An 11,538-nucleotide genomic window follows, 5' to 3' on the forward strand; every position below is an offset into this window, starting at 1 on the left:
AACTTAGTTATTGAGTTTATCAGTCTCTTTTATGGTGAGTACTTTTGTGTCCTGTTTTAAGTCCATTATCAGAAATAGGATTTGCAAAACTTTTTCATGCTGTTTGTAGTTTATATTCGCATTCTCTTAACAATGTCTTTGGAAGGTCAGGAGTTTGGAATACTGACTAGGTCCCATGTATCATGTTTTGTCACAGGTTGTGCTTTTGTTGTTCTAAGCAATACACTTAATTCAGCAGCACAAAGATTTCCTCCTATGTTTTTCCTAGAAGTCTCGGTTTTAGATTTCCATTGAGGCTTGGTTTAGGTGGAACTCTGAGTTAATTTTGGTTACAGTGTGGGGTAGAGGCCGAGCCTCGTGCTTTGCATGTGGGTGTCTGACTGCCCTGAGCCAGCTGCTGGAGCCTGTGCTTCCTTGTCCCCTGTGTGGGCTCTGCTTCTGGACCTGTCCTGATGCCACCCCTCTGCCTGTCACCACAGCTTGGTGAGGTGGCACCAGCTGCCCGCTGTCCTCACTCCCCCACCGGTCAGCACTTCTTCTAGTCACTAGCAGAGCTAGGAAGGGAGGCAGTGTCGCAGGCAGCAAAACAGGAACGGGCGGTAGATCCGAGGGCCCCGGGAGACACAGGGACAGACCCTGAGCCCGCGGTTGTGGCCGAGCAGGGCTCCGTCCGGGCACAGATGGTGTCGCACCTGGGCTCCTCGGCAGAGGCGGGACATCCCCATCCCACAGTGAGACACAGTTTAGCAGCAGCTCCTGAGGTCTCACACGCCTGAGTGGCCGAGCCTGGACTGGGACTGTGAGCTGGTGCCCGCAAGCCTGGGCTTTTGGCCATGGGCTGTACAGAGTTTTTGTTGTGTAGGAAATGAGAGGAGAAACAGTTGCCTGTGACCTGCGGCTCTCCCTCAGGTCAGCGTCTCCTGTTCCCGTGTCCTGGCTTTTCCTGGGCAGTAGTTTTCGTGTGAGTGTGATCAGTGTGCATGTAATGTTTTCCCCGTTCGATATTTTATCCTGCTTAGTCTCCACATGGGTAGATCATCATCAAACTGTTTTCTGCTGTGGTTTCCACAATTCACCTTAACTGAATCCCCAGCGCCACAGGACAGAGGTAGGGCCTTCAGGAGCTGATTGGGCTGTGAGGACACGGCCTTGCTGCAGCCCTTAGGGTTAATTTAGGGCCTTAGGGCGGGGCTGGGTGGAATTAGCTGGGCCCCTTCTGTCCTTCTGTCCCCCCTCCACTGCGTGAGGACAGCCTTCAGGGCACCCTCTCAGAAGCAGGGACTGGGTCCTCCACAGACATCAAATGCCGGGACGCTGATCCCAGCCTTCCAGCCCCCAGAGCTGTGACTGTGATTTATAACTGACCCGTCCCCGGGATTTTGTTGCAGCAGCACGTATGGACTGAGACTTGGGCCTCCTGAATCCCATCACGTTCACCAAATGAGCTCCCCGTCATTTATCCCGCTCTGTCCGGTCATGGCGTTTCTGCTGTTGCCCTTAGTGCCGTCATCATCCTCGTTTTCATACTGGAGAGTTTATTTAGGATGTATCTCAAAGTGGAATTACTGAGTCAAAGGTTTTAGCCAGTTTTACTACTGACTTGTGAAGTTGCTTTTGGAGAACTGTGCCCTCGGCTGCTCCACCCCACTCCACCCCTGCAACAACAGACCCAGCTCTAACTGTGGGGTCTGCGGGGAGAGGCTCTGTTCACGGGACCGCAGGACTGCGCAGGTTCTGCCCGTCACGCGCACGCCTCCATCAGACATGGTGAGAGTGCGTGTCTGTGGTTTGTGCAGGAAATGACAGTGGAAGAGAGAGAAGTCATCAAGAGCCTGGACAAGTGTGACTTCACAGAGATCCACAGACACTTTGTGGACAAGGCCGCAGCCCGGAAAACCCTGACCAGGGAGGAGAAGCAGGTTGGGCTGACTCGAGCGTTGTGTGACCCGAAGTGGCCCCTGGGAATGAGAGGCCAGCCTGGCCCGAAGGCTGAGAAAGGCCTGTGGCCTTAGAGAAGCCCCTTCTCACAAAGCTGCTCTCGGCTCGGCAGCCTTCGCGCCCCTGCGTGTGCTTAAGTGTCGTTCCGCTTCCCGAGAGCACGTTTGACAGTAAACCCAGTGTGAAATGGATGAGTGATTTACCACCATTGATAAGGGTGGGTTCCCAGACGGGTTGTGGGCTGAGGGCGGGGCTTGTGCAGGCCAGTCGGCTTCTCGCTGTTCTGTGCCATGCGTCTCCCTACATCTAACAGGAACCTGCCATGCTGTGATCTCCATGTGGCCTTCTCAGGGATTCCCTTAGCCCTCCTCCTCCATGGCGGGCAGCCACACTCCCTCCACCTGGCTTTACTGCTCAGGCCTAAAACAGCCGAAGCCTGTGCAGGGGCTGGGGAGTCCAGACCATGGGGTGGTTGGGCCATGGCTCCTGGTGCCCCCTGCGTGCCCACCTGCACTGTCCCTTGCCCCTGTGACCTCCATGGATTGTGAAGGGCTTTGAGGGCCCAGCTGAGTCAGCCAGAGCAGGGTGGTCCCGGGTGAGCAAGAAGGGACTGAGGCCTGTCCTCTTCTCTTCACTGCTAATGTCTACTGACTGTTTTATTAACTCAGAAGCTAAAAGAAGAGGCAGAAAAACTTCAGCAAGAGTTCGGCTACTGTATTTTAGATGGTCACCGAGAAAAAATAGGCAATTTCAAGACTGAGCCGCCTGGCTTGTTCCGTGGCCGTGGCGACCATCCCAAGATGGGGATGTTGAAGAGGAGGGTCGTGCCGGAGGACGTGGTCATCAACTGCAGCAGGTACGTGGTCGGGCGGGCAGCAGGCAGGTGCTGGATCCCTGCCAGCTGGGTGAGTCTGGCTCTTCTTCACCTCCTGGGAGAGGGAGACACACCAAGGAACGTGTGGTTGGTGACCCCCACACCATTCCTGTGGAGCTCAGCCCGCGGGTGTGGCCGGGCAAGGGCGGCCCTCCCAGGGTGCTTCCCACGGGGTCAGAAGCCCTCGCCTTGCTGTGGCTGAGACTTTCTCCCGCCAAGGACACCCCCGTGTGGTTTTCATATCCCACACCATCTGGATGGCCCCGTAGCAGTAGGTGTTCTGAACTTGTTGGAGGGACATTCCGAGTGGTGGAGAGGGGACTGCTGGGCCGCGTGTTGTACCGTGTGACCGCAGTGTGGAGTAGGGACCCTGCCTGCAGGACCTCCAGTGGCCAGGCTGTGTGGAGCAGGGCACTCTTCGTCCCAGTTGGTGCTGAGAGGTTCGAACAGAGCGATCCCTTGCTTGGGTGGCCACCCAGCCTCCTGGTGCACCGTGGCCTTCCTGTGTGTGCAGAGGGCAGATTGAGCAGCTGCTTTTGTCTGAGCCGCCAGGCAGGCCGCCTCTGATGCCAGACTCAGTCAGGAGCCATGCCAGTACCATGGCCACCAAGTGGGATGGTTGGCCAGAGCAGCTCCTTTTGCTTGCATTCCAGAGAACAAGGTCTCCAAGTTATGTTTGTGTCATTGTTCTGCTGCAGGGACTCGAAGATCCCCGAGCCACCGGCGGGGCGCCAGTGGAAGGAGGTGCGCTCCGATAACACTGTCATGTGGCTGGCAGCGTGGACCGAGAGCATTCAGAACTCCATCAAGTACATCATGCTGAACCCTTGCTCGAAGCTGAAGGTGAGCGCGGGGCTTAGCAGGGTGTTTCCTCCCCGGGAGGTCTCCCTTAGGGCGCTGGCAGGGAGGTGTGTAAGCCAGGCACCGCCAGAGGCTTCTGAGATGGGCTGGGAGTCGGCCAGCCCGCGCTGAGGTCATGCTGTGCCAGCAGCCACAAGCCCCAAAGCCAGGTGCTCACTGCCAGCATCACCCAGCTGGATTTGCTGCCCCAGCCCCTGACCACTCCACCATCGAGTGGAGAAGCACAAGGTTTGGGGCAGGGAGAGTTGACAGCCTCCTCCATTATTTAACAGGAATACGAATGGTTTCTTTCCTGTTATTTTTTTCATTTAGGGGGAGAAAGCTTGGCAGAAGTTTGAAACAGCTCGACGCCTGCGGGGATTTGTGGACGAGATCCGCTCCCAGTACCGGGCTGATTGGAAGTCTCAGGAAATGAAGACGAGACAGCGGGCGGTGGCCCTGTATTTCATCGATAAGGTACGCGGCCTTCTCGCCTCCTGGGGCTCTTCATCCTGGCTCTCCTGGCAGGGACACCCAGTCGGATGGCGCAGTGTGGCGATGTGGGTGTGTGTGTGGGGTGGAACCGCAGTCTGATGGGGGGGGTGTGCGTGTGCACATGTGTATGGGTGTGAATGTGTGTAGGGTGTGCATGTGCATTGTGTGGTGTGTGTGCACGTGTGTGTGGCATGCCTGTGTGGTGTGCCTGTATGTGGTGTGCACCTGTGTGTGTGGCGTGCATGTGTGTGCTGTGCCTGTGTGTGGCGTGCCTGTGTGTGGCATGCCTGTGTGTGGCGTGCCTGTGTGTGGCGTGCCTGTGTGTGGTGTGCATGTGTGTGCTGTGCCTGTGTGTGGTGTGCCTGTGTGTGGCGTGCATGTGTGTGGCGTGCCTGTGTGTGGTGTGCCTGTGTGTGGCGTGCATGTGTGTGGCGTGCCTGTGTGTGGCATGCATGTGTGTGGCGTGCCTGTGTGTGGTGTGCCTGTGTGTGGCGTGCATGTGTGTGGCGTGCCTGTGTGTGGCATGCATGTGTGTGGCATGCATGTGTGTGCTGTGCCTGTGTGTGGTGTGCCTGTGTGTGGCGTGCATGTGTGTGGTGTGCCTGTGTGTGGCGTGCATGTGTGTGGTGTGCCTGTGTGTGGCGTGCATGTGTGTGGCGTACATGTGTGTCATGCATGTGTGTGGTGTGCCTGTGTGTGGCGTGCATGTGTGTGGTGTGCCTGTGTGTGGCGTGCATGTGTGTGGTGTGCCTGTGTGTGGCATGCATGTGTGTGGTGTGCCTGTGTGTGGCATGCATGTGTGTGGTGTGCCTGTGTGTGGCATGCATGTGTGTGGTGTACATGTGTGTGGCGTGCCTGTGTGTGGCATGCATGTGTGTGGTGTGCCTGTGTGTGGCGTGCATGTGTGTGGTGTACATGTGTGTCATGCATGTGTGTGCTGTGCCTGTGTGTGTCATGCATGTGTGTGTCGTGCATGTGTGTGGTGTGCACCTGTGTGTGGTGTGCATGTGTGTGGTGTGCATGTGTGTGCTGTGCCTGTGTGTGCTGTGCCTGTGTGTGGCGTGCATGTGTGTGGTGTACATGTGTGTGTCATGCATGTGTGTGGTGTGCCTGTGTGTGTCATGCATGTGTGTGTCGTGCATGTGTGTGGTGTGCACCTGTGTGTGGTGTGCCTGTGTGTGGTGTGCATGTGTGTGGTGTGCATGTGTGTGCTGTGCCTGTGTGTGCTGTGCCTGTGTGTGGCGTGCATGTGTGTGGTGTGCATGTGCATGCACCACCCACTTTGTTCCCCACCAAATAGCTGGCGCTGAGAGCGGGAAATGAGAAGGAGGACGGTGAGGCGGCTGACACCGTGGGCTGCTGTTCCCTCCGCGTGGAGCACGTCCAGCTGCACCCGGAGGCCGACGGCTGCCAACACGTGGTGGAATTTGACTTCCTGGGGAAGGACTCCATCCGCTACTACAACAGAGTGCCGGTGGAGAAGCCTGTGAGTGCCGTCGCGGCCGGCTGCTCCTCCCTACGTGACACGTGTTTGCTCTGGAGGTCTTTGGGGTCGTGCCGGAGCTGCCGTGGGGTCTGTGGCCCATTTGCCACGTCCTGTCTGCTGGGTGAGGCCCGCTGTGCTGGGGCTGATGAGGGTGGGGGTGAAGGAGAGGCTATGCCCCATGGTAAGCCCAAGGGGTCACAAGGAAGCTGGTCGGGGGCTGAGCAGGGTGCCTCTGTCACACCAGCTTTGTCTCCTGCCCCCCGGCCAGAGCATCTCCCAGGGCTGCTGGAGGAAGGCACTGCAGACCCAGTGGTTTAACAACAGACATTTATTGTCGCTCAGTCCTGGGGGCCAGAGTCCGAGTCAAGGTGCTGGCAGAGCCGCACTCTAGCCACACTCGGGGAGGATCCTCCTGCCTTCCCAGCATCTGGTGGGACTGCGGATCCTGGGTGTCCTTGGTCTGAGGCTGCCTCTCGCTGCGTCTTTGCCTCTGTGTCTTCTCACAAGGACGTGTCGTATTGGAGTTAGGGACCACCCCACTCTTTCTATGCATTCGTCGTAACAGTCTCTAAAGACCGTATTTTTAAATAAGGTCACGTTCTGGCCTGGCATGGTGGTGCACTCCTGTAATTCCAGTGCTTTGGGAGGCTGAGGTGGGAGGATCACTTGAGCCCAGGAGTTTGAGACCACCTGGGCAACATAATGAGACCCTGTCTCTAAAATAATAATTGAAAAAACAGCTGGGCACAGTGGCTCACGCCTGTAATCCCAGCACTTTGGGAGGCCAAGGTGGACGGATCACAAGGTCAGGAGATCGAGACCATCCTAGTCAACATGGTGAAACCCCATCTCTACTAAAAATACAATAAAGTAGCCGGGCGTGGTGTCGGGAGCCTGTAGTCCCAGCTGCTCGGGAGGCTGAGGCAGGAGAATGGCGTGAACCCGGGAGGCAGAGCTTGCAGTGAACCGAGATCGCGCCACTGCGCTCCAGCCCGGGCGACAGCAAGACTCTGTCTCAAAATAAAGAAATAAAAATTAGCTGTGCGTGATGGTGCATGCTTGTGGTCCCAGTTACTCCAGAGGCTGAGGTGGGAGGATTGCTTGAGCCTGGGAGGTTGAGGCTGTGGTGAGCCTTGATCGCTCCACTGCACTCCTGCCTGGGTGACAAAATGAGACCCTGTCTTTTTTTTTTTTTTTTTTTTGAGACAGAGTCTCGTGCTGTTGCCCAGGCTGGAGTGCAGTGGTGCGATCTTGGCTCACTGCAACCTCCACCTCCTGGGTTAAAGCGATTCTCCTGCCTGAGTAGCTGGGACTACAGGCGCCACCACCACGCTCGGCTAATTTTTGTATTCTTAGTAGAGACAGGATTTCACCATGTTGGCCAGGCTGGTGTTGAACTCTTGACCTTGTGATCCACCTGCCTTAACCTCCCAAAGTGCTGGGATTACAGGTGTGAGCCACTGCGGCTGGCCGAGACCCTGTCTTTAAAAATAAAAAAAAGGTACATTCTGAGGTTCTGGTGAGGACATGAATTTGGGGGACACTTTTCACCCCAGTACACACCTGGGAGGGGCTGCCACCATGCCCGCTTTCCTCTGCTGCAGGGGCTATGGGCAGGACTTAAGCCTGTGGCTGCCCACCACCCCCACAGCCCCTCGCTCCACTAGCATCGATGCCCAGAGGAATGAGTGCGGTCGGGAAGGGCTGGGTAGATCTCTGGTCTCCAGACTGGCTTGAAGGAAGATTGGAATTTGGGGAGCATCCTCACCTTTGAATGGCTGTCCTGAAGAGTGAGGGTATCCCCTCTCTGGATGGGCACCGTATCGCAGTGACGTTGGACAGATCCACGCACGACCTCCCTGCACCTCAAAAGCACAAATGTGACTCAGGCCGGGTGCGAGGCCCATGCCTGTAGTCCAGACAGCTTGGGAGGGCTAGGTGAGAGGATCGCTGGAGCCCAGGAGTTGGAGACTGCAGTGAGCTATGATCGCGCCACTGCACTCCAGCCCAGGTGACAGAGCCAGACCTAGTCTCCAAAAATTAAACGACAACAACAAAAAAGTAATGTGGCCCCACTGTGGGATGGAGTGGAGCCGTTCAAACCAGAACTGGAAGGTTGGGGACAGGTGTTGAGGGCAGCAGAGAAACAGGAGTCCCTGGCAGGGCCAGGCCTCAGGCAGTCTGGTCGGGAAGTCAGTCGTAAGGAATGAGTTAATCGGAGGTAGGAGACAAAAGCCAACACACAAAAGGAAGAGGCGAGGGGGCGCTCGCCGCAGTGCCCTGCCATGTGAAGCGTCGGCCGCGGTGCAGGCCTGGACGCGAGTCGCACTCCGTCCAGACAGAGGACTAGCCAGCCATTTACAGCGCTGTTGAGGGGAGCGCTTGGTAATGGGATGCGTGTGGACATAAAGCCTCGTCAGGATCAGCGGTATGAAACCAAACGTGTGGAGGAGGATGAGGGAAGAAGCTGGAAGTCGGGAGCTGTGGGCCGGGGCTTCCCGCCGTGTCCCGGTGCCTGTGGGTTTGTAGAACGGGGTTCGTCAGCTGTGGTACAAGGATGGTAAGGGGGTCAGCTGGGGGTGTGGGGCCTCCTGCCTGTGTCTGGTGAGGGAGGGCTGCCATGCCGGTGCTGGAGAGAGCAGTGCCGAGGCCACAGCAACCTCCGCCCTGGAGCCGATGCCCAGCGCTCAGGGAGGAGGACCAGCAGGGGAAACCAAGGGGAGGGCAGGCACGGGTGCAGGCGCAGGCTGGTGTTTCCTCGGAGCAGAGTTGGTCTCGTCAAAGGGAATGAGTGTCCTCTCCCCAAAGGGACTGGAGGTTGGACACGGGCACCCCAAAGGTCCTGAGGTCCTGTGATGTCAGATGAGTGTCCCACATTACAAGGGTGTGGGGTCACCTGGTGGAAATCCGGCATGGATGGAAGAAGGAGCTGGGGACTCCGGGCCACCTGCTGCGGTCACCCAGGGGAACTAACTGCAGGGCAGGAGTTGCACCCACCTCCTGAGCACGCTGCCCGTACGCGTGTTAGCGGTGACTGCTGCATTGGAGGGCGGGGGCCGTGTCGGGGGAGGATGCTGACCGGTGACAGCGATGCTGCTCGGGCCACCTTCCTCAGGGAAGCCTCCCGTGGGCTTCCAGGCTCTGCGTAGATGCCCTTCATGCCCTCCCTTGATTCGGGTTTCTTCTGTCCTCTGAAATTCCTTCTTTCTCCTTCAGGTGTACAAGAACTTACAGCTCTTTATGAAGAACAAGGACCCCTGGGACGACCTCTTCGACAGGCTGACCGTAAGCCGCCTCGTGTTTCCTCAGCAGTGGGCGGTGGCAGGACCCGCGAGAGGGTGTGGCTGCTGAGTCTGGCTCCATCTCTCATAGCAAGGCCCAGGGTTTGGCCTGACCCGATGGCTGAAATGCCCTTTCCTTTCCGTGGGAGACTGGGACGGCCCCACAAAACCATGTAATTATAGAGACCATTTCCTCCCCAGACGACCAGCCTGAACAAACACCTCCAGGAGCTGATGGACGGGCTGACGGCCAAGGTGTTCCGGACCTACAACGCCTCCATCACTCTGCAGGAGCAGCTGCGGGCCCTGACACGTGGTGAGCAGGCCCCGCACCCACACTCACGCCGGGGAGCATGGCCCCTGCCCCAGGCAGGGCTCCCCTGCTGGCCCTTGCTGAGTGAGCCTCGGGGTGGGGCTGCTTCTTTGGGAAATGGGCTGAGGCTGTGGGCTGGCTGCTTGGCGGCCTGGATGGCCGGAGTCCTGGGGAGGAGGAGGGAAGTGCTGGCCTCGGGACCCCAGGCATCCCAGCCATGTGCTCCCCGCGGGGAGCCCCTGCTGCTGAGCCCTATTCTGGCCCCCGTGGCCAGGCCTGGCGTCGTCCCTCAGCTCCTCCTCAGGGTTCTTTCTTGAAGGCCCAGGAGGCCTCTGCACTTTTCAATGGTTCTGCCCCTCCTGCCCTCAGCTGTCTGAGCACGCTGACCTCTGGGCCTCTGTCCGCAGCCCCTGCCTCAGGTTCTGCTCTTAGAGCTTAGAGCTTCTGCTCTTAGTCCCTTGCCATCAACCGTCTAAGCTCGGCGAGGGCCTCTCCTCCCTCTGCCCTTGGCGCTGCCCCTGCTCCGTGATGTCCGGGCAGATCAGACGCACAGACTCGTCCAGAGGGTGCCTCCCACCCCGGTGCCCTCTGCACTCCCCAAGCAGGGCTTCCTGGAGGAGGCACCGAGTCCGGGCACTCAGGGGCACTGACGCTTGGCATGTGTTTTGTGTGCGCCCGTGGGCCTCAGAGGCTGGTGCTGTGCTGCCCTGGGGACACCCTTGGGAGCTGGGGCAGTGTTGGGCTGTGGGATGTGAAGGAGCTAGCTGGCATCCAGGTGAGAGCCCCAGCAGAGATGCTCGCTCCACCGAGGGAGGCAGGAGATTCTGGGTGAGGATGTAGGGGCCGAGGCTGGGCCTGGGAGAGGAAACGAAGGTGCTGGGCCCCCTGCGGACGCACTTCCAGAGCTGGGTGGGCTGCGCAGGAGAGGCGTGAAGGAGTAGCCGCTCCAGCAGGTGCCTGGGCCAGTGCTTACGTTCTCTGAATCTTGTTCCTGACTGGAAAATGGAGACAACATGGTACCTTGAGGGGATGCTGCCAGGGAAAGCCAGGTGCTGGGGACTTGTGACAGGCAGGGCCCTGCAGACTTACCTGTCCTGGTGGCTGGGCCTCCTCCTTGCTACAGGGCTTTGGAAGGCCTGGGTGGTGCTACCTGTGCTGTGGCCACACCCGAGGCCTTGTTGTGGTTAAAGACGCCGGGCCCTGCTCTCAGGGCCGCCTCGGAGGGTCACTGACCCTCGGCCCTCACTCTCCCCATCCCAGTGGGTGCCTGTGTGAGTGGTAGAGGCTGTGCTGTGTGGCGCGTTGAGTAAGTCCGACTCAGGGCAGACAGGGAGGGCGGCCGGCCCGTGGGTGCTGCTTCTGACAGCCCGTGCCTCTCAGCCGAGGACAGCATAGCAGCCAAGATCTTATCCTACAACCGAGCCAACCGAGCCGTGGCCATTCTCTGCAACCATCAGCGAGCGACCTCCAGCACGTTCGAGAAGTCGATGCAGAATCTCCAGACCAAGGTAGCAGCTCCCAGGAGAGACCCCAGCCCAGCCCTCGAGGGACCCCACCCCGCTCCCCAGAGCCTCGGCACAGGCCGGGGAGCCAGCTGCGGTGGGCATGGAGGGTGTGGGAGGGTGTGGGCGCAGCGGCTGGTGCGGGACAGGGAGGGACAGCCCTGTCTGGACCCTTTCCCTGCAGATCCAGGTGAAGAAGGAGCAGGTGGCTGAGGCCAGGGCAGAGCTGAGGAAGGCAAGGGCCGAGCACAAAGCCCAAGGGGATGGCAAGTCCAGGAGGTGAGTACCTGTGACCTCAAACGCCTTCTCCCGCGGCCCCGTCCCAACCCAGATGTGGCTGCTTCGGACCCGCCTTCCCAAGGCCAGTTTTGTTTTCCTCTTCAATTGTTATTTTGTGATTTTTTATTTTTATAAAAACCTCCCAGGTTCAAGTGATTCTCCTGCCTCAGCCTCCCAAGTAGCTGGGATTACAGGCGTGCACCACCATGCCCGGTTAATTCATTTATTTAGTAGAAACGGGGTTTCTCCATGTTGGCCAGGCTGGTCAGACTCCTGGCCTCAAGTGATCCTCCTGACTCGGCATCTCAAATGCTGGGATTACAGGCCTGAGCCACCGCGCCCGGCCAACTTTGTGATTTTTCAAAATACAAACTCTATGCCTTGTGGACAAGAGTGGGACATACGGAGCCGTGGGAGGAGAGACTCTGGCCGCCGAGGAGGTTTGATTGTCTTTGTGGGGTCAGGAAATGAGACGAAGGTGCCAGACTCTTCTCCAGGGCGGCGGCACCATCCCATTCTCACCAGCAGCA

At 58.4% G+C, this 11,538-nt stretch overlaps 1 protein-coding gene across 2 annotated transcripts in view; it reads left to right on the top strand.

Annotated features, from left to right (window-relative positions):
• The window catches only part of TOP1MT (topoisomerase (DNA) I, mitochondrial), a 43,536-nt gene that overhangs the window by 26,725 nt on the left and 5,273 nt on the right, over positions 1 to 11,538 (top strand). For both annotated transcript variants that reach the window (XM_011938078.1, XM_011938077.1), the window contains exons 4-12: positions 1,797 to 1,919; positions 2,607 to 2,794; positions 3,511 to 3,655; positions 3,986 to 4,129; positions 5,448 to 5,633; positions 8,850 to 8,918; positions 9,116 to 9,230; positions 10,608 to 10,735; positions 10,914 to 11,008. In XM_011938078.1, the coding sequence (XP_011793468.1) occupies positions 1,797 to 1,919; positions 2,607 to 2,794; positions 3,511 to 3,655; positions 3,986 to 4,129; positions 5,448 to 5,633; positions 8,850 to 8,918; positions 9,116 to 9,230; positions 10,608 to 10,735; positions 10,914 to 11,008 (1,193 nt within the window). The remainder of the gene's footprint in view (positions 1 to 1,796; positions 1,920 to 2,606; positions 2,795 to 3,510; positions 3,656 to 3,985; positions 4,130 to 5,447; positions 5,634 to 8,849; positions 8,919 to 9,115; positions 9,231 to 10,607; positions 10,736 to 10,913; positions 11,009 to 11,538) is intronic.

Source organism: Colobus angolensis, unplaced genomic scaffold (assembly GCF_000951035.1).
Source record: "Colobus angolensis palliatus isolate OR3802 unplaced genomic scaffold, Cang.pa_1.0 Scaffold17, whole genome shotgun sequence".
NCBI lineage: Eukaryota > Metazoa > Chordata > Mammalia > Primates > Cercopithecidae > Colobus > Colobus angolensis.